The following is a 26867-nucleotide window of genomic DNA, read 5'->3' on the forward strand; positions in this document are numbered from 1 at the left end:
TATAGAGTATCTTTGCTACGGTTTAAACAGGGTTAAAATTAGATTACAAAATTACTTTTCTATCACAAAATGTTTTTAATGTTTATCATTATTTTTCACCCCCTTGAAATGAATGTTATTTTCAATATTGATGTTATTTTTGCACACACTATTAATATTTGATTATTATTCTGTCAAATCCAGGGAGATGTCTTTACTCAGAATGTTTTTACTAAACAAGGATAAAAATGTTTTAATATGACGTCCAAGCTTTTTATTTAAACAGAGGGGGGGGGGGTAGAACTCATTACCATCCACAAATCATAGAAGTAAATTCCTAACTGATACTTCAATTGAAAATTTTGGTAAGGTGTCCTAAACATTTACAATTTAAGAAATCTACCCAAGAAAGACCAGATTAATTAGGTATATTTGGTTAAACTTTTTTAGTGTACATCCTATTATATTATGTGGGTGTAGGTGAGAAAGGGGGTGTTTATTTCTCTACCCACCCCTTACCCTACAAAAAGAGGTTTTAAAAGCAAAAAATGATAAACCCTACAACAACAAAAAACAAATACGTCTTTTTAAAAGCGAAGCTTTTCTATAATTAGGGTCGTTCCGTCCGTACGTCTGTCCGTCCGTAACGGATAGCTTTTTTTGTTAACTTATGCATGTTAGAATTGTCCTATCGATTTCAAACTTTGCATGGTCATTCGTTTAGTAGTTAGGTACAATTTAGAAAGCGTAGCAACTCTATAATGATTACCAAAATGTCCGTACGTCCATTTAAACATGTTGATTTTTTTACTTTTTTTAGCAACAAATTTTTATGTGATCTAATCATCCGATTGATCTGATTTTTGATATATTAATTCCTGATTCCTGGGACAACAAAGTATAATATTATAAGCGAAGCAACTCTATAATCAAGTCTTAAAAATGTAAGTGTGTCCATAAACATTATCCTGTATCAAGCAGTTTTTCAACAAATTTACTTACAATTTTGCTTCGAATCTTATACATTTATATTCTGATTATTCAGTTCTGACACTATATAAATGTTAATGTCCGTTTGTCCTACCATTTCAGTGCTTCGCTTTTATGGATGTTGATATCCTTGTTTTTCAATTACTTTGTGAAGAGTGGATAATAAAAATATTGTTGTAAGAGTGAAGAATGTTGTATTAAACCTACACTACAGAGGACAGATTCAATGTGTCAACTTGACATCTCATCAACAAAATAAAAGGAAATATATTTTCCAGTACGGCTCAATTTGTAATAGATATATCCGCTGGATTAGAACCGGTTCTTAACAATACTGAAAATTCTTGTAAAGCATCGTATTATAGACAATTTTCTACGAATATTAAATCAAGATCATAAAATTAATACCAGCTTTATTTGCGGGACTACGGCCCATCGATTCTAACAAAATTATCTAATCTTATGATTTATTACTTTAATATCCACAGAAAACTGTCTAAAATACGATGCAATAAATAACTATTACAGAATCCTTTGCATGGGACTTAATAAGGACCAGTGTACGTCCAATAAAACCGAAGCAAATTGGGCAAACATTGAAAGACAAAGACGAACAAGGAAATTATTACGGACGGACGAGCCGCCGTCATTAAATTTGGAAAAGCTTCAATTTTGAAAAAGGTTTATTGAGCAACATAATAAAAAATAAATTATACAATAAATAGGTTAAATAAATTAGGCTATAGATAAGAGGGTATGACAATAAAAGGGGTCCTTATAACTTATAGGAATATTGATGGAATTTTGTTTATATGGCAAAAATCAATTCCTTACTCCTTGAAAGTTGTGTCTTCACTTCTGCACACATATCAGATTAGATAATCATAAATACCGCAAACTATGGTCCATACCCCTTAGCATTACTCTTATCATCAAATACCCTTGCTCAAGGACGTCCAAGGGGGGGGGGGGTAAAGGGATGATTACCCCCCCCCCCAAACGAATATCGGGGTGCCGTAGGCACCCCCAAAATAATTTTCATTTACCCCCCCTCCCATTCAAAATTTACCCCTACCTTGAGGGTGCCCTAGGCACCCCCAACCATTTAGGAGGGGGTATTTACCCCCCTCTAATAATTTTGGGGGGGTAAATACCCCCCAAAAAAAATAACTTTTTGGGGGTACACAAAATTTACCCCTGCCAACAGATTTCAGGGGGGGTAATTATCTTAAAGCAAATTTTACCCCGGGGTAAAAATTTTTTTTCGGGGGGTAAAAAAGATTTGCGGCCCGCTTCGCGCGTAATTTTACCCCCCCCCCCCCAAATTAAAAAGTTTGGACGCCCCTGCCCTTGCTTAATTTATTTTGGATAATGGAAAGAAAACGAAGTTGCGGGAATCGTCGCATTTTTACAGTAGCTTTTGATAGGTTATCTTAGGTTAAGTGTGGTTAAGTAAATGTTATTGTTAGGGTTGGAAAATTGGCCCCGCAGGGGCTAGAAATAGGAGAAAAGCTAATGTGAAAATATGACGAAACCCGCTTCGACGTTTTCTTTCTCCTCAAATTTTATTAAGAATTTTATTTGCAATTTTGCAACACCAAATTTTACAATATGTGGAACACCTTGTTGAAAAACTAATTATTTTTTTATTAACTTTCAGATAATATGCAATATTATTAATTAATATGCATTCTGAGAAGATATTAAGAATCAATTATAGCCAAAAATGGAAGAATGTTATCATTAAATACTAGTGACTTCGACCCTAGCTTCTATGGGATATAATCCAAAAATGAGTATACTCCCTAAAATTATAATTCATCTAAAAAATTGCTATTGTTTTTTTTTTAATATAAATTTGAGGAAGAACAATTCACACCTATGTTTAAAAACTGTTTTGAGACTACTGTTTTGGAGGTCCCTAGGGCCTTACAAGTGATACAAGTGACGAGAAGGTTATTTTATCAAAAATCACCATTACCCTATTTTATAGAAAAAAGTAAACCACAAATTTGATGAAATAATTACATTTATTTCATGGTGGAAAATCATAATTGCTTTTCCGCCCAAAATCATCTCAATTACTTTCTTGCAATAAAATCATAGAATTCTTAAAATGATATCAATATGAAATTACTTTCATGGATTTTTTACAGAAAACAAATGAAAGATTTTCTTAATGGTATTTGAATATATAACAAAAAACAATTTATATTCTTATTATGAGTAGTTAATATGTTAGGTAAAATCACACAACATTTATCTATTAGGATAATATGGATAAGAACCGGTTCTCATTTGTAAAATCATTTATAGCATCGTATTACAGACAATTTAAATTTCATTTCAATACCCGCGGAAAGCTGACTATAAAACGATGCGATAAATAACTATCAAAAATTATATTCACCTTTATATAAAGGAGTGTAGTAAAAGTCTGAATTTTCATCGTCAACCTAAAATAAAAATGTAATATAAAAATTGAACACCTTATTTGCATTTTGTGGCTGATGCTGATAAATATGTTTATTCAGCAGCAGCTCTCGCCAGAATTTGTCCAGCTGCAGCCGGCTGCCGCTTGCCGAAATGTTGAAACTGTTTTAGCCCAAAAGTTTATTTCTGTATTTTTTCCTGCAAAATAAGTTAATTGCGAATTCAAGACGCAGCAACAAAACTTTTTTCATCAGCAAAAACTTTGTTTTTTTTTAAAGATTTTAATGTGCACTGCACCCCGCCCCCCCCCCCCCCCGTGTTAATGTACAGTGTACAGTAAGAATTGCAAGCTATCTCCTTATTTATTATTCATTCCATTTTTATAATTCTTACTTGTCATTCCAATCAAAGGTCCACAGTGGAAAATAAATCAAGCAAATTGGAGTCAATACATTTTCAAAAAAGATAAATTTATAAGTACCTCCTTTTTACTTTAAGCAATATTTTTGTGAACCAATGTTAATTAATGAAATTTAATCATCTTTTTAAGTTAGATTTTAACACATAAATTAATGCAATTGTGATTTAAAAGAGCAAAAAAATAAGATTTGATGAAAGTTAATTGATTACATCATAAGAAACTGGGCAATCAAACATTTCAAATATTTTTTTCTTTTTTTACAAAAAATCAATTTTAAGTCATCAAAGTATATGTAAAATCAAAAACGTGTAACCACTATAAAAACGTGTTATATATTAAAATCAGTTTTATTTTATCTTCAAACTGAAGTAAGCAAGCAACCGAAATGTATATGATCGAAGGGGCCGAAAAAAGGTTAAAATGGGATTTCTAAATTGACTAAATTTTTGCTGCAAAACTATCAATACTTCGTATTATTTAGAGTGAAGCTTTTCTACATTTAGTGTCGGTATGTTTGTATTTAACTATAGTAGCTATCATCGTTAATTTAAACATTTTACAGATTATAATCAACCTATCGTTTGATTTTGAAATGGAGGATTGCTGGGAAGTTTAGGAACAATGCTATGAACAAAAATTTGCAAAATAAAGTCGTAAAAATTCTTACTAAGTATCCTGCACCGAACACTCTATACGGTTTAATGTCCGTTAGTCCTATTGTCAGCTTTGTTGAGATTCACTTTTATTGATGTGGTCATTCTAGTTTTTCTTTTCGAAAATCAAAGTACAAGATGAAGAGAAAGAAGATTTTCAAAACTATGAAAGCTACATTTAAGTATTTTAAGTGTTAAAGAACATTTTACATTTATCAGTTTTGTATCACCAACTAGCAGCAGCTTTTGGTGTTGATCTAAACTAAAACCAACCAAGAAGACTTCTACGAAAACCATAAAGCAGTTGAACAAACCATTTTCGAGTTCATTTTGCTTTAGAAACTTCTTACATTATATAGATAAAAACCATTATAAAAACTAATATGGCAGCTAAAAGGGTCTAAGAGAAATGACTGCGGATATTTTGCTGCTAAGTTTGATTGGTTGGCAGCTGCACTTGTATTTTTACAGCTACTAAATCCTGCAACAATATTCAGACGCTAGAAACAACCATTTTTGTATTGCGTCTCGACTAAATACACTCCAAGAACAAAAACCTACTTTATATTGGTGACAAGAAATTTAAGGATATGTTATTGATAAATCATTTAAAACTTTATATTATCATATTTCTTCATGGAGTGAAAATTTTAATAATAAAACAATTTTTTTAACATTTATATATACTATCAAATCAGATACCTTTGGGCATAAGACAATCCTTATACTAAAGTAACAGGATGTCTGTGTGTTTGTCTGTGTGTTTGTCTGTGTGTTTGTACCGAAGGATCTCACTAACCGCCGAACCGACCGGGTTCTCCTTTACAGGGTAGATTCTCATAGGTCCTGGGAAGGTTTATAACTATTTTGGGGGAGGGTACCACCACCCTCCCAAGAGTTTGGACGCTGCTAGTTAAAACCTATCAATCAGGATTTAATAATAGTACCACCAAATAATCAAACTTCTGGTTACAAGTTTGATTTAAAGTTCATTGCCTTTACCTGTCTTAAATCATCCTATTTTTATAATCCTATGAAATATCATTTGATGCCTGTGTTTGTTAAGTCTAGAGATATCTAGTTATATAATGGTTTGAAAGAAGGGGTCACATTGCCAACTAAGAATACAGTTCAACCTTGCACATGGATATGTTATCTCATAAACAAATTGTTGACTGAAAATTATGATCAGGGTTTCCCTCAAAGTGTCTAGCTAGCACAGAAACCCTTCCCCTTTCCCCGTTCCCAATGGTTAGGGCACAGCAACCCCCCCACCCACCTCCCAAAAAAGAAAAAATACCCCTCCCCATTATTTTTTTCAAAAATAAGAGGTTCTGTGTTCGACAACCACTTTGAGGGAAAGAAGAATATAATCCTTGCACTCAAGACGTGCACAGAGATTTAAGAAAGAGATGGGCATCCCATATCCTTTACTTGGGTTGGGAGAGGGGAGGGGGGGCGAGTAGATAGCAAGGAGCAAAATTGCATAATAATTTTCAGAATATTAGTCCAAATAACCGAGTTTTACAATCTCACTAAAAATCTTCTTTGAAAAATCAAGGTTAAAGAAAATAGGAGGTGTATACTAAATATTTTTTAAAAAAGAGCAAAAATGTTTTTAAATACAAAAAAAATCGGGGCTCGGCAGCAGATCTTAGAAGATAATTTCACAAAATATCGCCAATGATTTTAAACTTAAAATAACCAGAGACATGTGTTTAAAATGATAGACATTTGTTAAACTTGTGACCAAAAACCATAAAGTCTGAATCTGATAAGAGAAAAACAACTACACTTGTAGAAATCAGGGAAAAAGAATTAAGTAAATACATCAAAATTAAATCTGTTAATATGTTTTAGAATAAAACCTAGACCCGATTGAACCTGATCATACATCATTAGATATAGATTAAGTCTATTTGAGTAAATTAAGGTTTATTTTAGTTAGGTATGATTAGCCCTATGTAATGGTTAAACCCATATGGAACCCCTAGTTGAATATTTTTTTGTTTATGTACATACTCCTTTATTGCTGATTATAACCAAGTAAAAATACAAAAGACAGGGTATAAAAGACAATCAACGTAACTAAACTACATATGTTTATGGTATATATACATTTTATATAAAAACAAGGATGACAGCATCATAAAGAAGTGCAGCAAACAAAATTTTAGATAGACCACAAATGAACAAAGTGAATTATATAGGAAATGTTCTGTGGTCATGAGAAAAGAGAAAGATAAGATAAATAATACAAAATCACAAAACCTTGTCATAACAACATGTTGTTGTCTTTTTTTAGCCTGACTGTCAGACGGAAGGGCTAAGAAAGTCGTAGATTCGCTACTTTATATACTGCAGCAATGCACAAAGGGTTTTATATTGGTCATTCTATTTACCCAATAATGATTTTTAGAATTTAAATGTGCAATTATTCTTTTTCCAAATGGGGTTTACCTCACCTGTGATAAATACTTTTTTAAAAGTGTCAATTAATAGCTTTAAACATTATTTACATTATATTCTATCTAGTTACAAACCTTTTAAGTCGCAATCTTATTCTGATTATTATAGTATAATCTGTAAAGTATTGAAAAAAGGAAGCTGTAATATAATATATGTTTAATATTTATCGATATTGAAGATTTATTGTAGATTATTTAGTGTCATAAATTCAAAATCCATGAGATTAATAACTCTACATTTTTAAATAGAAGGCTACATCAGCCGCGCAGGGTTAAAGATAATGCCGCAAAATATAAACAAATCCCCAGCTATATGTCTTTGCGTAAATTTTGGACTATCTGCAGCCGCAGCTACATTCATGGCAACTTGTTAATTAAGCCATTAAGCCCATACTTTCAACTGAAGAAAGCAGCTTTCAACATTAGCGGCTGCAAAGCCCTGCTTTCAATTGAAGCTTTAAAAGATTGTGAAATAATCTTCTAAATATTCTTAATCTAAGTACAAATACGTATACAACAATGTATTCAGTTCAATGGAGTGCAGGAGGAGGGGGGGGGGGAGTCGAGAAGATTAGAGAAATTTGCATAAACAATTAAATTGAATAAACCAGAAATATATTTGCTGCAAGATGGTAAAAATTTCTGCTTAAATAATTTTTCTCCAAAGCCTGTACTAAAGTACATAGCTTGCATAATAAATAATTCTCAACAAAGATAAAGAAAGAAGCGGGGGGTAGCAATAAAAAAAGGCTCGTCAACCTAAGCAAACATCATTTTTAAGTGCAATAAAACTTTAACTTTTAGATGTATATGTATATAGAATAGTATTTATATATAATGCTATTCAACATTCAAAAGCTTTCAAATCCCTCTTTTTAAAAGATTCTCTCTTTTTATCACCCACCATCTCTCTCTCCCCCTTTTTCCTGCAGCCGAAAATAAATCTATTTAGAAAATTTTTGGGTAACATATGAATAGGCTTTCACGACGATGTGTGCGCGAGCTGTTGTGCTGTTGTGTCACCATGGCCTGGTAAGTGTTGTCGCGGCGCGGCATGGCGCGTTGCGCTCACCGTTGGTATATAAAGACTCGTGCGCCTCTGGCATATCGATCAGTCACACACTGAGAACCACCACCGCTAGAAACTCACAAACATGACAAAGTTGATTGTGTGCTTAGTAGCGGTGTCCAGTGTGGTTGTAGCCCAAAACCCACCCGCCGACGGACCTGCCCTAGCCCCTCCAGTATGGTTCCTCAGAAAGGGCCTCGACGGCTCCTTCGGCGAGAGGACAGCTGTGTGCGCTGCTGAGGCCGACAGCACTCCCTCATCCCCCACCCTTATTCTTATCCCCAGCGAGGAGCCCGCCGAAATTTGCATCAACTTCCCTCCCAGAACTCTTCCCGACGGCAGAAGACTGACCGGCGGATGGAGACACGACATCGGCGAGAAGGGAGCCTGCGCCAACGGCTGTTGCTCATTCAACCCCCCTACCAAGAATGCCAGAGAACCTGTTGATCACCCTGCCTGGTTCGAATCCACCGACTGCTCATCTCCTGCTGGTTCTGTCAACGCTCCATTCCTGTTCAAGGGACAGGTAAACAATATTTTTCATTTAGATTTAAAGTGATATTTTAAAAAAAAGGATAGACTTCAAACTTTAAGTTTTAATTGCCGTAATTTTAAATACTAATGAGACAATCAATGATCAATCATCATCATTTAAATAATCTTTAAGCTATGAGTAGATTTTTTATCAGCCACTTAACAACAAATTTAAGGCAGCATTTACCGGCTTAATAATAGCTGTGACGGATTTTTCTTTAATAGTCTAAATATATTTTAATTTTTTAAGGAGGGAGAAGTGAAGAATGTTTGTGTTGAGAGAGACGGTGCATTCGTTGCAGTGAGTGGCAGACTTTCTAACTGTGGCCCCTCATCTTGTTGCATTATGTACGAAGATCAGTAAACTCCCCACCCAACCCCCCCTATTCTAGAAACACCCCAACGATACACTCACACCTGCAATATACCGTATGTATGAACTGTAATGGTTCTTATTGTAAATTATACAAATGCAGAATACACATAAATTTATTTTCCACATACTTATCCCCACACACACACACATACACTAAGTATACTTTTACCCCCCTCCCCCCCCCCCCCCCCATTATAAAGTGGACCCAAAATATCCCCTTTGCCTGCCCAACCACCGTTTTTTTTGTTGCTACGTTGTTGTGCTGTTGTTGAATGTTTCAACAACAAACAGCAGCAGCTAAAAACAGGTCCACACTCACATGATATCTGCTGTGATCTTACAAAGACTATTGTATTATAATAATAATAATAAAGAGTGGAGAGCTTATAATCTGGAGCTACACACACACACCATATATAATTCTATCATTTATTTAATAAAAGATATTCAACTATTCAAATTGTTTTATTATTTTTTTTAAAGCTAAAATATAGTTAACTTTTTCCGTCCGTATAGATTTCATATATAAAGTACAAAGGTTTCGTTTGTGCGTTAATATCTCGCTAACTACTGAGCTGTATATGTTCTATATTCGGAATGGTTTTATGCTATATTCGTTTAATTTTTTGTTTTTCTCGGGCGACCCCCCCACCCCATCCCTCCGCTTTCAAATATAAAACCCCAATACTAAGTTTTTTAAAAAAATCTATCAATTATAAAATATTGAAGACTCATAAAAAAAAACTTGAATCTAAATTTTACTTTTTTCCTTCAATATAATTATTTTGCATTAATAATGATATTTTTTAGAAATTCAGAAAAAAATCCACGAATAAATTTTTTAATGAATCAATAAGAAAATGTAGCTTTTATTTCCTCTAGAAAATATTTGAATGCCTTTATGGTCTATAATTGAACCGTAACACGCAGTTCCATCATCACAAAAAGTTGTTTAAATGATTAATATTCCACCCCCAATTAAATATCATCCACTCCCCTTGTTCATTTTTTATGCAATGCATTTTAATCAAAGGCTTTTTTGTTATGGTGTCTTCATTTTGTTTAAATTGTTGCCGTGTCAGACTTTATTTATAAAAGTGAAGCTTTTCAATTATTAGGGTCGGTCCGTCCGTACGTCCGTTACGGTTAACACTTTTTATTAATTTAAACAGGTTAGAATTGACCTATCGATTTCAAACTTTGCATGCTGATTCCTATAACAGTTAGATACGAATTGGAAAGCGCAGCAACTCAAGTCCTAAAAATGTCATATGTCCTAAAACAGTATCATGTATTTAAACAGTTTTGCAACAAATTTACTTATAATTTTGTATAGACTTATGCATAAATATTCTGCTTTTTCAGTTCTGACACTCTACAAGTGGTAATGTTCGCTTGTCCTTCCATTTCAGAGCTTCGCTTTTATGGATGTTGTCATCCTTGTTCTATGAACAAAGCTTTTCTAAAATTTGATCCGTCCGTAAGTAATTTAAATATGTAAATATAGTCCTGTCGATTTGAAACTTAACGTGTAAAAGTCCTGTAAAGACAAGGTAAAATCTCATAAAATATAAAAATTTTTGGGAAAATATAATTCAGGAGTAGGTCTAATTTGGTGCCTATACGTAAAGTAGTAAAGTTTTCTTCCGTCAACATTAAGTTTTTTTCCCTATAAGATACTTTAAGGGTGAAGCCACTGAAAACTATAGAAAATGTCAACAAATATCATTAACATGCTAATGTAGGACATACGTCAGTTGCTTTATATTCAAAGTTTGTCTGTTAGTCTGGCCTACCATGTACAAGTAAGAAAAAGATTTAATTTTGATTTCAAACTACCGGCACAAATTGCCAGATTTTTCTAAAGGTTGCGTGATAATTTTAACATATAACTTAATTTAGTAATTATATGATTTGAATAGTGCCTATTAAATAATACAATACAAATGACCAATGATAGGCCAATACACAGCCTAAATTACCAATGGCAGGCCAGTGTACATTTAATTGACCAATGTTTTTTATAGGCACAATCAAAAGCTCCATAAGAATTATAAAATATTTACTTACCGCATATTGTGTCTCCCTGTCATCATGAAGTTGTCTGCTATCTGCAAAATTGTCGGGCTGTCCATAAATGTCGTCTTCGTCGGGGTTAGTAGTCAACAAGTGGTCACAATCATCAGGGGTGTAGTCAGAACTAAAATTTTAGTGTAAATATGTGTTCTAGACATATAAATGATTTGAAGGTGGGGCCACACAAATTTGTCAAATGGACTTAAAGATATAAGTGTCAGGGAGGGAGAGGACAATGGGCTGTTTATTACACTAGTCCCCAAAGTTTTATGATAACGTTTTCGTATTCAATGGCTTAACAACTTTGTGGACTTGTGTTGAATTTTGATTAGTTGGTATATTAAGTTGAGAGTCTAAACGTTTCAATCACTAAAAAAATCTATAGCAAGGGTAATTTTGTGTATCTTCAATCTTCATTGGGGATGTACATCAATTTAATGGCCATTTTTTTATCCCCTAAGATCCCTATGTTCCACACTAGCTAGGAAGATATGTATGTACAGACAGAGAACTATATAGAGTAGCTATTCTATACTTACTGGTATGTAATATGGTCAACACTAGCTAGGAAGATATGTATGTACAGACAGAGAACTATATAGAGTAGCTATTCTATACTTACTGGTATGTAATATGGTCAACACTAGCTAGGAAGATATGTATGTACAGACAGAGAACTATATAGAGTAGCTATTCTATACTTACTGGTATGTAATATGGTCAACACTAGCTAGGAAGATATGTATGTACAGACAGAGAACTATATATATAGAGTAGCTATTCTATACTTACTGGTATGTAATATGGTCAACAAGAGCTTGGAAGACACATTGAGAGTAATCATCCTCCCAGGTAAAGCCCTAAAAGAATTACAATATTAGTTTGATTAAAACCATCGCAATTTTAAGCATAAGTAAGCTTTACTGAAAAGCAAACATCACATAGGACGTCAAAGGCGGGGTGGTAAATAGGTTTTTAGGAGATATTAAAAGTGCGATGTGTGACGTCTTAGAAATACGTCTAAAAAGGAAGAATAATGGAGAAGCGGGAATGGGAACCCCTAAAAAAGAGATGGATTTAGACGTATTTTTATGACGTCACACATTACACTTTCCGTATCTACGGGTTTCCATATAATTATTTTACATATTTAATAAATCTTTAACATTTTAGCCCAAAAATGTCCACTCCTACTAATTGGTCAGAAAAATAGCACAACCCTTGACTTAGAGTTGACATTAGAAGACATTGCTTTAGTTAAAATGTGGTTTGAGACAAGGTTTGATCCTGACACTACGCTTCCACAAATATTGTTTTATATTTATCAAACAATAAAATTCCTTAGAAAAGAAATCAACTAATATGCTAGAAACTTCATTATAAACTTTTCTTTTAGAGTGTAGAGACTCTACACATTTTTTTTAGAATATGGTAACTTTTACATTTTGTTTGTTAAATGATAAGAAGTTTAGTGATTTCTCCTTTTTTATAAAAAGTTTCTATTAAAATAACAGTTTTCTGTAATAAACAAAAAGATTTTTTGTATTTTACTCTATAGAATCATTATTGAGACTAGATTATGTATGGTAAACTTTAATTTAGTTAGGTTCGACAAGCCCCTTGCATTTGCTTATTAACCTAGAGGGCTATGTCAACCATAGGGGATCAGTGCCATAGTTAGCAATGATAGAATTTCAAATAATAAAAATGAGTAGCAGGATAAAGTGTCTCAGAAATCAGCCATGTGACGTCATAAGAATTAGGGAGATGAGAGGAGAAGCGGGGAAGAAAACCCTAAAAAAAGAGATGGATAATCCCTCAGTTTTATGACGTCACAAGGCTGATTTTTTTTATCAGACACTTCGTCCAGCTACAAAAATGAAGAAAACTATTGCTCTACCACCTTAAAAATGTAACAATTCTTGTGTAAGAAAAAACACTTGACCCAAACTTTTGACCACATCATCATGTTCGGAACAACTTTGTTTTTTTTCCCTGACAAAAACTTTTTCAGTAATTTTTGGTAAACTGCAATAAAATTGTCAAGTTGGGGGTGGAGGCAATTATTTACTAACCAAGTTCAAGGCACACAAGGACATATATGTCCACAGAAAACTTTAAATTACTTTCTCGTATTCGTTCGAATCCGGTGGATAAAAACCGGTTCTCATTCAAACGAAAAAACGTATTATCGTATTATATCCAGCTTTCTACGAATATAAAAATGTACAATCAATGATTAAAACCAGTTTTTTAGCCCGTGTCCTCTGCACCTCAGGACTAACAAAAAACTGGTTTTAATCTTTTAATTGTACATTCTATATTAGCGGAAAGCTGTTTATAATACGAAAATAGTAACAAAACAAAATTAGTAATTTTAATCTTTAGTTGAAGGCATTTGGCTATTTTTTTCTATGGTTTAATCATTAATGATTCTAAATTTCTTTTTTGCACATCATAGTAAGATAGATTCATATTACTTTAACAATAAATCATGTATGAATATTACTCTAACAATTAGGTCTAATCTAGAAAGAATTATCTGAATTAAGTCCATAGCTTAATTATTAGCTAGTTGTCTAAAATTTTAAAATGATAAAAAAACATCAAAATAAAGGGGCTTGAATCATGAATGAGTATATGTAAATTCAGTGAAAGCAGTGAGCCCAATCGTCTCAAAAGTAACCGAGATCTTAAGCTTAATACGGAAAGACGGACAAACATTATTAAACTAGTCATAGACAGAAACTTAAAAATATTTAAAATTAGGGGTAAATGTTTAATTAAGAAGAAAAAACTACAAAACACCTTTTTTCAGGTGAAGTATTTTTTCAGGGCTCAGCAGCCGTGTGTCAGCCACGGCTAAGTTTCAAATTAAAACCCGTTTGGATGCTTTTTACATTTTTTTTAAAGCAGAATTTGGTCATATTTGGATAAGTTTAAACTTCCAACTGATTTTGAAAATTGAAATAGGTTGATTTCCCTGAGACTTACAAGCGGCTGGCGCGTGGCTGCTAAAGCCTAAATTTTTCTGTTTTACGTATTTGTTAATATTAGGTAATTGATATAAACTTTTTAAATGAATGTTTCTTTCATTTTCAAAATAAAAAGTTTCGTAATAACTCTTATCTGAATTTAATTTAAAATACCAAATATAGAACATTAAATTTAAAGTTTTCAAGTATTCAATAGAATTTAAAATAATATATATACATATTTATATACCTTCTTAATTTATATTAAAAGTATCAAAACATATATAGATTGACTCTGAGAAAATCGCAATATTTTATAAGTTACTTGCGGCTACGCCACTAGAGGCCTCTAGTGGCAATTTAAATGCTTTTTTTTTATATTTTAAATATTTATTTTTGGAAATAATTTGTTCCTTCGGATAACATCGTAAAATAAGTAAATTTCGCGCATTTATTTGCGCTGCGAAATTTATATTGACTAATGGGCAATTCCAGATTGTTTGTTGGCCTCTTTTTACCGGTTGCAGCCGATAACCGCCTTTAAGATTATTTGTTTTTTTCTCTCGAAATAAACGATTAAACTTATATTTTACCGTGAACTGCACCAGATCCTAAAATCTCTTAAATAGTGTCCAAATCCTTTACATTTTCAAGTAAGAAAAATATTTTTATGTCCTGGGTATTTTGTAACTAAAACCTCTGAGGATAATTGTTATTGAGCCAGAATTAAATCTGGGTCAAGATGAATAACAAAGTTATTTTATGATCAGCTGAATTCTAGTTTCCGATTGTGTACATAGCACCTTCATCCTATCTCAATATTTACTACTAGCTAAAAAAGCTTCAAACTTCCAAAAAAATCAAAATTTGAAAAATTAGAATGCGTTGGAGGTAAACTTTTACCTAGTGTTACTTAAATTGTTACAATTTACTAAATATATGGCTGTTTAATTTATGAGTTTTGCTTATCTTAATGTTTTCATCCTTGCTCTCTCTTGATGAGATGGGGAGGGAGTGTAATTCATAGGTAATGTAGATTACAAAAACATTTTATAAAAATACCAAAAAAATAAAGTTTTTACAAAAATGAAGTGTACAGAAAAATATTTTTCAATACTTGTTATCCAAAAAAACTAAAAAAACAAATAAGTTTGATATTGATTTATTCTTTTTATGTAACATATTTCTTTAATATCAAAACATTTTTTTATTAAAACAAGGACAAAAATGTTTTATTGCATAACAAATTATTTATTAAAAAACTAAAATGTTGAATAGTTTAACATTTTTACCAATTGCAGAATGCTTAGCAATTCTATTATTGCGCGATTGTTTACTATTGCGCAACTTAACAGCTAAGAATGACTTAATGAACTTTATCATTCAGGAATCTTACGGGATAAGACGAAGGACATTTATTTGTCGTACATATTCAATGATGTAAAACCAAATTTCCCTTTATTTAGTTTAAAATTATTGGTTGCAAATTGCTAGTTTCAACAAACAAATCAAGATTTCATATTGATTGTACTCTAACAAATGAGAGAACGTATGTATGAAACTTTATGTTTAAATACAGTCCAATGTCCCCTTTCTTCCAGCTTTATAATAACAAAAGTCATCGCCTAAGAGTTTTTCCTACCTGGGAGAGAACTCGTTTCATCTCCGCGGCCAGCTTGTGCAGGTCCGAGCTGGAGAGCGGACCAGTCCTGCAAACAATAATAGGATTGGATTGGCAAGGGTTAGGAAAGTTCCGCAGGATTAAAAGAGATGTTTTTATCAAGAGTTAAGAAAGAAGGGAGTAGTAGTTAGACGAATTAAAAATCCAACATTATTCAGAAATAATTCTTAGTTTTGTTTTAAGCAGATTTTAAGCTATCTTTAAGATACAGCGCCTCCCCCTACCCCCAATAAAAAATGTTGCAAAACGACCAAAACACAAAAATGTTCTTTTCTGTAGTATAAAAATAATGTAGTTAGTGTTGTGTGTGGGGAGCGCCCTCTCCTCCCTTTATGTCAAAAATGTCTACCTGTAAAGTTGTTCAACATTATCGTCGCCGCCTGATGATATGCACCTACCAAGGACTCCATCTTTAAAAAAAAGTTTTATTATTTTCTGTAATCTTTTTCTTCCTTTATTAAAGTTCCATCAAATTATTCGAGCTGTAATGACATATCATATATGTCTCATTTTTACTCCCAAAGTTTAAGTTAGAAAGGACAGAATATGCTTTACAAAAACCCCTTAAGTCTTTGATAATCTTATAAAGCTTACGTAAGCCCTACACAATTTAAAGATCCCAAACTGCTGACCTAACCTCTCTATACAACAATCTCAGGGATGGGAAATACAGGATAAATCGATGTAGGTACAAACATGATTAACAAAATTACCCTTTGTGTAGTTTGATTAAATTTTTAGTGGAAATGTATAAATAAATTATACTGACAAATTATTAATAAACCAAGGCCCCAAAGAATTGCAGAATGTGTTATTAAAGATAAGGGGTCAGTATAATTAATAGTCCAATGTCACCTTAATCTCTGATCTATTCAACTTAACCTAACCTATGCAATGACAATTACAATTTTCTATAGTTATCTGTGAAACATTCTTATAAAAACAAGGAAAAACAAGTCCACAATGTGAATCTTTTAAAGAACATAATCAAGATTGTTTTACTTTTTAAAAAATATAGAGAGACAGACAGATAGATAGATAGAATGAGATATTTGAATAAATTTAATATTCCTGAATTCAATAAAATGCATATCAGTGTACATATTAATTTATTTAAATAGTTTCATCTGAACTTTATTCATTAAATTGAATTAAATTTGATATATTTAGTGTTGTGTAAATCTCATTATTAATTAATTTTTGTCATCATGATTGCTATCAATTTTTTCATGATATTCATGATTTTAAAATCGTATTTATTACGTTGTCCCTTAATGCTTTAAAGAGGAAAAACGCAGGAGTGACAAACGTCAGAGTGGACAAACGTCGGAGTGAACACTTAACCTAACCTATTTCAAAAATTCAAACCATCTTATAGGTTTTTTTTAAATGCCTAATCCCTGCAGAGGGCTTATTATTATATGTATATCTTATCCTAACCTAACCTGAAATACTTAATTAAGTTAATATCTTAGTCACTCCTGCGGCGTTTATCCACTCCGACGTTTGTCACTTCTCTGTTTGTCTTGGAACCCTCTAAAGATGTCTTAATTAGTCAAAAAGAAAAAAAATTGCATTGACAAAGACCTAATTGTAGAGAATTTAAACATTTCAGTGATCCATTTTAAGATACTGTTATCAAAACCTTTTAAAATTAAACTGCTTAAGGTAAGTTTTTTTAGATATATTTTTGATTTCTAAATATGAAACATTTGTTAAACGCTTTGCAAATATTAATGACACTAATTTAAATTTTTGAGATACTTATTAAAGATACTAGTTACATTTGTAAAAATAATTTTATTTTATTATGTAAAAGCATTTTATGAATAAAAGTGTCTTATTAACTGAAACTTCAGTAGGGGTTGCGGCAATAGTATCTACTTGAATTTAAAGAAAGAAAATCCTAACTAGTAAATTAAGCTTACATTAAATAAAGAAATCGATAGGTTGAGTTAAAGGAAGATTTTAACAGACAAAAAAACTACTCTATATTTAGATTGATCAATTTAAAGAAGCCAAAAAATAAATGAACTGGTAACGTCATTAAACGATGAACTTAACAAAAGAACAATCAAAACAATCATGGATACTATAGCATAGAGCCCCTGAAGTAAACCCATTTTGCCTCCATTTTTCAACTTAAAATGTATAAGTCTTGAGAGAGAAATAATGTAAATAGAATGTTTTTGGTAGAAAAGTTGGTGGCAAAATAGTTTTTCTTTGGCTACCATAACACTATCCCTTCACAAATCACTTATATGGGTTTTAAATAATTGTTTTCGTGTCTTTTTTCTCTTTATCTCTTCTACACTCTCTCTCTCTATCTCTTTCTATCCTTCTCTATCTATTTTTATGACCGTAAGCATAAGATTTCTTGTCCTTGTGAGTAATGAATGAATTTCCTGTAGTAAATTGAGTGAAGACCTGCCACTTATTTTCAATTATTCAACTACAGGTCACATGATACTTTCCCACAATGTATCTATCGAGCACTGACCCCTCCCTCTCCCCTTTTTTTAATAATATAAACATAAGGGGGGTAGTTTTTGTTTATTTAGGTTTTAGGTAGCCCCGCAAGGATAGGCTACCGTAAGAATAAGTTTAGGAAAAGCTCTTAGAGTAAAAGAATCCCGCATGGGCTAGATAGATGGGTTTCAAATCATTGGCGAACTAGCCATTATTAGTGTGTTTAATGGATTTAAAACAATAGAAAATTATGATTAATTTAGCTTTTCTTAACAAAATATCAAAATATATTTTTTGAAAATGTTAGTGACAATTTTTTTTAACTTTAATAATTAGCTGTCAATGGCAGGTTATAAACAAGAAATAAGTATTTTATAAAAGTGGCAAAAATGTGGAAGATATTTTTTGCAGTTGCCTCGTAAACAAAGATTCAAGAGCACTCTTAATCATCTTAGAAGTTTTAAGCAATCTAACTATTGATTACGAAAGATCAACAAAATACCTCTCTCTGTATCAGTAAGATATAACTAAAATTGAAGGAGATGGGTTTTATGTAGTTGGCTCGTAAGCAAGGATTTTAGGGCACTCTCAAATCTTAGAAGTTTACGAGATATCAGCAAAATTCCTTCCCCTTTGTATCTAAACATAATATAATAAGGAAATTTGGAACCATTGTGCTAAAGTTCAAATAAAATTTCAAAGTTTTTTCAAGTTCCATACTTTTTTCGGGTATAGTCCTTTCCACGACATCCCTCCATAAGGAGCGATTCTTCGTATTTTTAAAATGGCTTTTTATAGGTTATTTTAGGTTAGGTTAGGTTATATTGTGTTAGGTGATTGCCCCACAGGGTTAGGTAATTGGCCCTGCAGGGTTAGAGCCCCCCGCAGGGGCTAGAAATAGGAGAAAAGCTACTGTGAAAAATACGAAGAATCGCTCCTTATGGAGATATGTCGTGGAAAGGACTATACCCCTTTTTTCTTCCAATAATTTTTAAATTTTCTTTTGTCAGTCTCCAATTTTGACACCCCCCCTCCCTGCCTATCTAAAACTACTCATCTTATTTTAAATAGAGAAGAAATGATGATGATTTGAAATTTAAATATTTTGTAAAGAAAGTGGTTGGGAAAACTTGGTAAATACCATCTAGCAAGGAAATTGTGAATCTTGTAGCTGAGAGATGTTGGTAGCACTAATTTCTCTGTCTATTCATTCTTTCTTCCCTTTTTAACACATTAGAATCCCCCTTTTTTCTATATTTCATAGGGTAACAGCTTCAACCCTAACCCCCCCCCCCCCCCTCCAAATTCACCCCTCAAATTCAGCAAAAACTTTTCAGTCTTTTTCCTAAGTCATTCATGATTAGTAAGTTAGCTTGTTAATTGGGTTTTCAGTTTTTAGACATGTCAGATAAATCCTACTGCATAAGGTTCTTTTGTTCTCTGAACCGATTGAGTTCTTCATTTAAGGAAAGCTTTACATTTGTCCTAAGCTGGGTTTAGGCCATTTTACTTTCAGATTAATGTATTTTTACTGCCCAACCCTTTACAGAGCCGTAAGATTCTAGGGGCATAGCCTCTGTTGAATTATAAAGTAGCTGAACAAAAAAATGCTTACCGTCAAAGCATTGTTCGTCTACTAGACAAACTCTTTCCGAGAAGACACAACCTAAAAAAATAAATAAATTAAAGAGATGCTGTTGGTTAAAGTTGCAATTATTTTTTTTAAAATAACGGAAATGAAATTGTAAGAAAACAAACATAGAAGAAAAAATGCAATATTATGACTACTTTTAAAAAGCATTCCAAATTCCCATTGATAGAAAAAATCTACTTAAAATTTAAATAGCTTTGACGCTAAAGACATGTTTTTATTAGCTTAGTACAAAGCTTCAAATCAGTTAAACTATTATATCAAACCTAAAATAAGGTATTACTGTTAGTAACACAATAGGGTTTATTATATAATTAATATGTTAATATTGGTTTTATAATTAGGAATTAAATGTATTTACTTCAAACAGAGAGGAATAACAAACGGTAATTCATATTGGTTTTTATATTAGTTCAGAGAGAGAGGTATACTCAATCAAGTAAAGTAGCTGGATGTATGTCTGCTGTGTTTATATGTTCAGTTAGATATAGTACATAGATGTCTTTGTGTACAATTAGAAAGTACATACAATTTTACTTAAGCCCTAACCTGTACTGTTTAAGCATTGCCTTTTTTCTTATATGAATATATATATTAGGAAACCATTTATATTGTTTGAAATTTGTCAAAAGGGTTAACATATGTCTATTAAATACCTATATCAATATAACAAAGAAGTATTGTTAAAAACAATAATAATTTTAGATTAAAAATTCATTTGATATTTAGATAAAAATATAAAGACATAATAACCATATGTTTAGTTAAGACAGATCTGTATGACTTACGTGTCCGTGTTGTACCAGATGGTTACACCCCAGCGGGCCTACCACCACCACCCTCCCGTACCCGCCACCCACCAGCTCCCGACAGAGCTGTCCTCACAATCAAGAGAACGGATGATTACTGTATGTGTTTGTGAGTATGTGGAGGGGAGGTACTCCCCCCCCCCCCAAACTACTCCCCGGAGAAACAAAAGGAAATGAATAGAAATGGGAGAGGATATTCTTACGTCCTGTTTTTCTCTCTGGAGCCTTCCCCCCGCGACTCTGAAATCCTCCCTAAAAAAAATATTGTACCTCCTCCCAACTCTCAGAGCATTGACGTAAGCATCCATTCATAAAAATATTTCTCTTGCGCCCCAAAAATAGAAAAATAAAGTCTATTTTTACTTTAGGCTTCAAAGTGCATTAAGAATAAAACAAGCATGACAATCTGCATAACTGCGTTTTCTAAACCAAAAATGTTATAACAAAGGAAAGTAAGAAAAAGACCTAATTTCAAGTTGGAACCAGTGTTGCCTGACTTTACAAAGATTCCTGTCACGTCTCACACAAACATTTGTGACATTTCAATTTTGAATACACAAAAAGATTAAAACAAAGTTATGAAACCAATAATCTATAATGTTAAGCTTTTCCAAATATAAGTTATGTCCAACTGTACAAAGTTTCAACGAAAGGAAGTATATTAGAATCATTTCTCTAAAATTCAGGTTTACTGCCATTTACATCTTACATTCATTTAAAAAATATTTATACAATCAAATCATTGATTCCAATTAATATTCTTAAAGCGACTAGGCATGACTTAATAAACTTTAATTGGATGTTTTCATCCTGGATATGATGAAGCTATCTTCAAAAATGGTTTGAATTTTATAAAGTAGATACTTTCCAGTTTGTTTGTTTATTTTATAACTACGTCAGTAGATAAGAACTGTTTTTATGCTGCTATTCATAGTACAAAAAATATTCTATTATAGAATTCATAACTTAGTTAAAATTGCTCTGTTTTTTTTAGGGAGTGTGAATTATACTGGTAGTAACCAAAGTTTAATAAGAACACCCTCTCATTCGTTGGTTTAAACATTGGATACATTTAGTTGATACTGATTTGTTTGTTCCAGTCAGCAGTGTCCAAACTTTTTAACCAATAATTTTAATCTACAGTGTTACTTATTTTATTCTTCATAGAAATTCTACCTAATATTTTTTTTAAACTTCAGACACTTTTTGAAGAATATAGCTCTCATTGTGTACGTGATGAAATTCACGAATTTAAGAAAGGGTTTATTGATCTTTCCCTATGAATCAAAAGCTATGTAATTTTTAAAATAAGTTGGAGAGCATGTATTTATCTTATTTGTTCTGCCTTTGTAAGCCTATTTTTACTTGGGAAAGAAAGTACTGAAGATTAACTCCTATCTTATTATTATATAATCATTGGGAATGTACTTCAATTTATCCGTCATTGTCTTATCCCTTAAGATCGATGGTACATGACAAAGTACAAAGTACTTTAAGGTAGGAAGGGGACATGGGAATGTATGTTACACAGGTACCCAAAGTTTTCGGAACAGTAAACACGTTGTCTCAACTGTTGGCTAAAAGACTGAGTAAAATTATTGAATTTTGGAGGGAGAGGAAAATTGCTAGGAAATGAATATACAATATCCTTCTCTTTGACATAATAATAGAGGTAAGGTATAATTTATCAACCATTTCCTGTCCCTGTATCCCTAAATTTTGTGGATGCTGCATAATATCTATTTTTAACTCAAGTGTAATTGGATAGAATGAGTGAGGTTGAAGAAAACAAGGACAATTAGGTATACAAGTTACACAGCAATAACTAGATAAAAACTTATATGCGAAAAATTATAAAAGTGTAATCATGAAAAGACGAAGTTTTTTTAATACTTATGCCAATGGATAGATATGATATTTTCGTTTGGATAGTATAAATGGCGATTATTGTTATTTAACTTTAATGTTTTGTCAATTAGTAAGAAAAATACCAGGGATTTCAAGGGATAAGACAATGTACGATAAATTAATATGCACCCCCAAATATGATGAACAATGTCACTTCTGTGAATTACAACAATTTGTGGAAAAGTTTTAACACTGCAGAATTTTTTTCATCCCACGAATGAGAGAATGAGTTTCATAAAACCTTGGAGACCTGTATAATTTATAGTCAAATGTCCCACCCCGGCTTTAATTGACTCTATGATAGATGTATGGACAGGAGTAGGATATAGAGTTGCTTTGTTTTAAGTTTTACATTCATTGCACAATTTCAATATTTTCCATCAAACCCGTCACAACAACCTCAATAGAAATTTAATTAACAGCGTAGCTTCTCTATAATTAAGGTATGAAAGAAAGTCATGAAAGAATCGATCCAGGCATTTTTCCACAATCACCTGGACTTTTAATGGGAGTTTGATAAAATCGTTTTGTTAATTTAAAACTGTGCATTGAAATGACAATGTTGATAGGATGAAATAATAGTTATTTCTCGCATCGTATTATAAACGGCTTTCCGCGGATATAGAATGTACAATTATAAGATTAAAACTAGTTTTTTTAGCCCCGAGGTGCCGGAGGCACCGGCTAAAAAAACTGGTTTTAAACTTATGATTGTACATTTTTATATTCGTAGAAAGCTGGATATAATACGATGCTAGACATAGTTTTTTCGTATGGATGAGAACCGGTTCCTATCCACCGGATTCGAATGAATACGAGAAAGTAGTTTTATAAGTTTTATGATCATGACTAAATTGTTTCAGAGTTGTTATCTTAGAGGGAGGGGTTACTGGACTTAAAATTCAACTGGCCCCTAAAGTATTAAAACTGTAGTTGGCTTAAAACCTTTGAGACTAAATCAATCTTGTTTGTTTAAACAAACTAGCAGTGTCCAGACTTTAAAATTTACAAGAGGGGTAATTTTGTTTCTCGTATTCATTCGAATCCGGTGGATAGGAACCGGTTCTCATGCATACGAAAAAACTATGTCTAGCATCGTATTATATCCAGCTTTCTACGAATATAGAAATGTACAATCATAAGATTAAAACCAGTTTTTTAGCCGGTGCCTTTGGCACCTCGGGGATAAAAAAAAACTAGTTTTAATCTCATAATTGTACATTCTATATCCGCGGAAAGCCGTTTATAATACGATGCGAGAAATAACTATTATCATATTTATTCTTGTTGCTTTCTACAAATTCATAAAAATGAATATTATTATTTCAGTTTAACCAAAAAAATCATTTAGAACTTAATTAGAGATCATTATTACTAATTAATATTATTTATAAACTTTTATTTCTTAAAACTTTTTTAGCTTCAATTGAAGCCTTTTTACGTTTCCAAATTCCAAATAAGCTAAATTAGTTTTTAAACGTCACATCCTATTATTTTATAAACGAATTCCTAAGAAAAAGTATGACAAATTTATCTTTCACCAAATATGGTACACCGACAAACCTCCTAAAGAGACAAACGTCCTCAATGGACATCTCTTAAGTAAAACGTCCAAGGATTTTTTAAAAATTGTGAAATAAAAAAATCTTCGAAAACTTTTGGACTAAATCCACCAACAGTAAAACAATTTAACAATCAAAAATGGCGATAATACACACGGACCTAATTCAAAATTGAATTTTATTTCTTTAATAACTTTGATAACACAGGCTGAAATTTAGAATTAAAAAAAGTATAGACTAACAGATAGACAGACACGTACATTACAATCATTTGAAGGATTTCAAACATACCCCCCCCCCCCCTTCCCCTTCCTCATATTTAACGTCCTAATGTACTTTGTATCTCTCTACTAAACCTTAATAAACTATGAATGTAAAACTAAAGTTCTATGAGGGAGGGTTCAATGGCAATTAAATTATTTTTCTCTACCTTCTTTAAACAAATAATTGTAGTTTTAAGCTTACAAAGGAAGAATTCGCGAATATAGCTTAAAATGTAGCGTGACATTATTTGAGCGGGAAATTTCTAATGCCTTGGCCTAAACTGTTAAGACTTACAAAATTCCTATAAGAGAATGATTTTCTGCATGCAATAGATGGAATGTCATTGACTTGAGAGTGAGACCTTTTCATAGGATGGTTCCCCGTTGTTATCAACCAACCCGAGAGGTAAATGACGAATTTCACTCAGAACGACTGAAGGGAAGATCAATTTATCATCCGTTGCTGTATCCCTATATCTCTTTAAATAGTTGGGTAACCTTTTGAAAGTATATTCATGAATAAATTAAGGAAAGCAATGTTATAGTACAAATTGGATAAATGAAAAAGTAAATAAAGGCTTATACCTAAATTTACCTCCCCCAATACTTTAAAATTTTGTGACAATAATTCAGATTTGAAAGGAAACCCTGTAACGTTCTAAACCCCAATTATCTAACATCCTATGTCTGTTAAGATCTCTTTAAGCACTGGCAATTGAGTCCTTCATTTTAGGTAAGCTTTACATTGTGGTTTTAGGCGATTTTGGCCCTTTCCATCCCTTCAAATACAGAACCTCTAGATGTTAAGTGCGTTGCAGCTATTAATTAGATTAGGAATAGATTTTGAAGAAGATCAGTTTGTCATTAACTCAGAAATGGACAAATAACTTTTTTGATTAAAAACTTATCCCTATATTTTGCGTGACTAGCTGGTTAAAAATAATGAATGAATGTATTTATAAAATATAATGCAACAAAATATTAACTAATTTTACCACGGAGGATACAGGGATAGAACAATGGATAGTAAAAAATGAAAGTTTGTGTAAGATTCTGCTTTTGGTCGTACACTGCATAATCTAGAGCGAAGACGTGATAAAATTATGGTTTTAGGATAGAAAACTCTTAGTTATTTAAAAACTTTCTTCTTTCAAATAATTAAGATTGTAATGATACTAGCGGCTTTAATTCAGAGCTTTTCTTCTGAAGGGTGAAGGGGCGTTAAATGAAATAATAGCTTTAAACCAATACATAAAAAAATATAAAACTTCGCTGTAAATTAAAACCAGTATGGTCAATATATTTGAAAGATCTTTTGCTCTATACAAAATATATTAGCAGATCTCAGTTTGGTTTAGTATTGCAAAATAACTTTTTATTCACGTTAATACACATTTTTTCTTTGACAAAAATAATGCATGAAGTTGTAAAATCTTAGAACATATTAACAAAGTCCAAGTTTGCTGAGAAAATGAAAAACAAAACAACAGAATAAGAAAACTTGGATGAAGCTTCAAATACGACGGTGGAATATATGTAAGGGACAGCGAAAAGTTTCATTTGTGACGTCATAAAATACGTCTATTATCCATCTCTTTTTTAAGGGTTATAAGCTGCTACTAGCTGCCAACCCTATAGACATACAGCTAAAGATAACGCTTTATTAGAACTACAAACAACATACAAATAATTTGAAAACACTATATGAGATTAAAGCTATAAAGGTAACCCTGATGACGGAATTGTCCGAAATTAGGTCGTATTATTATAATCTTAAACTTCAATAAATGATGTTTATTTTTAACGTACTTGTATGCACTATTACATGAGTTAAACATTGAGTGTGGATCATGCAATTATAGTGTTAGCCTTGTTTTTTCCTTTTAAAAAAACACCTTCCTTCCTACGTATTACTTACTCGGTCCCAAAACTTTTATGTTATGTACTCGATGTTGATGTTAATGTAAAAATAATAAAGGATAATCTCAATGTTTAGATGGACATTACATTTGGTTATATTCCAATAATCGCTAGTAGAGCACCTTTAACCCATTGCTTCCGTTCAAAGAGACATAGAAAAAAGTCCATAAAAAGTTTTTATTAATGGATATAAGAGAAAATTGGATGAAGGGGGTGGTTGAAAACATAGACGTCCAAGGGGGGGGGGGGGGTAATGGGGTGATTACCCCCCCCCCCCAAATGAATTTGGGGTGCCCCAAAATTTTGGATTCACAATTTTTACCACCCCCCAAATAAAAAAAAATGCCTCTATGAAATAAAGATTATCCCCCCAAAATTTTTATTTTCAAAATTTTACCCCTCCCAAATAAAAAAGCTTGGACGCCCCTGGTTGAAAATAAGTAGGGATTTTACTCATGTTTAAATAGTCTTTTATCATTACATTTGTGAAATATTTAGATATTTCATAAAATAATAAAACACCAAAAATCTGTTTGCCTTTTGAAGTTCGTGAAGCACTATGTTTTAGTCAAAATGCACTTAATAATAGTAAAACTACCTGGTACAAGGGAGGGAGTGGACATTGGACTG

The 26867-nt window shown here is 32.2% G+C and overlaps 2 protein-coding genes across 5 annotated transcripts in view; one reads left to right on the forward strand and one right to left on the reverse strand.

Moving 5' to 3' along the window:
* IA-2 (tyrosine phosphatase IA-2) overlaps window positions 1–26867 on the reverse strand; it is a 78267-nt gene that overhangs the window by 36852 nt on the left and 14548 nt on the right. For 3 of the 4 annotated variants that reach the window (XM_080158174.1, XM_080158175.1, XM_080158173.1), the window contains 6 exons: window positions 19740–19790; window positions 16005–16065; window positions 15617–15683; window positions 11792–11859; window positions 10994–11123; window positions 3380–3425 (listed from right to left, as the gene is read on the reverse strand). In XM_080158174.1, the coding sequence (XP_080014300.1) occupies window positions 3380–3425; window positions 10994–11123; window positions 11792–11859; window positions 15617–15683; window positions 16005–16065; window positions 19740–19790 (423 nt within the window). Of the gene's footprint in view, window positions 1–3379; window positions 3426–10993; window positions 11124–11791; window positions 11860–15616; window positions 15684–16004; window positions 16066–19739; window positions 19791–20563; window positions 20747–26867 lie in introns of those variants that run through there. The other variant, XM_080158177.1, reaches the window with a different exon arrangement.
* Window positions 8036–9377, forward strand: LOC145317202 (uncharacterized). Its single transcript, XM_080158178.1, has 2 exons — window positions 8036–8539; window positions 8798–9377. Exons 1-2 carry the CDS (start codon window positions 8099–8101, stop codon window positions 8909–8911), a joined length of 555 nt encoding a protein of 184 aa, XP_080014304.1. The 5' UTR covers window positions 8036–8098; the 3' UTR covers window positions 8912–9377.

This window comes from Acartia tonsa, chromosome 4 (assembly GCF_053477335.1).
Source record: "Acartia tonsa isolate MP-2025a chromosome 4, ASM5347733v1, whole genome shotgun sequence".
NCBI lineage: Eukaryota > Metazoa > Arthropoda > Copepoda > Calanoida > Acartiidae > Acartia > Acartia tonsa.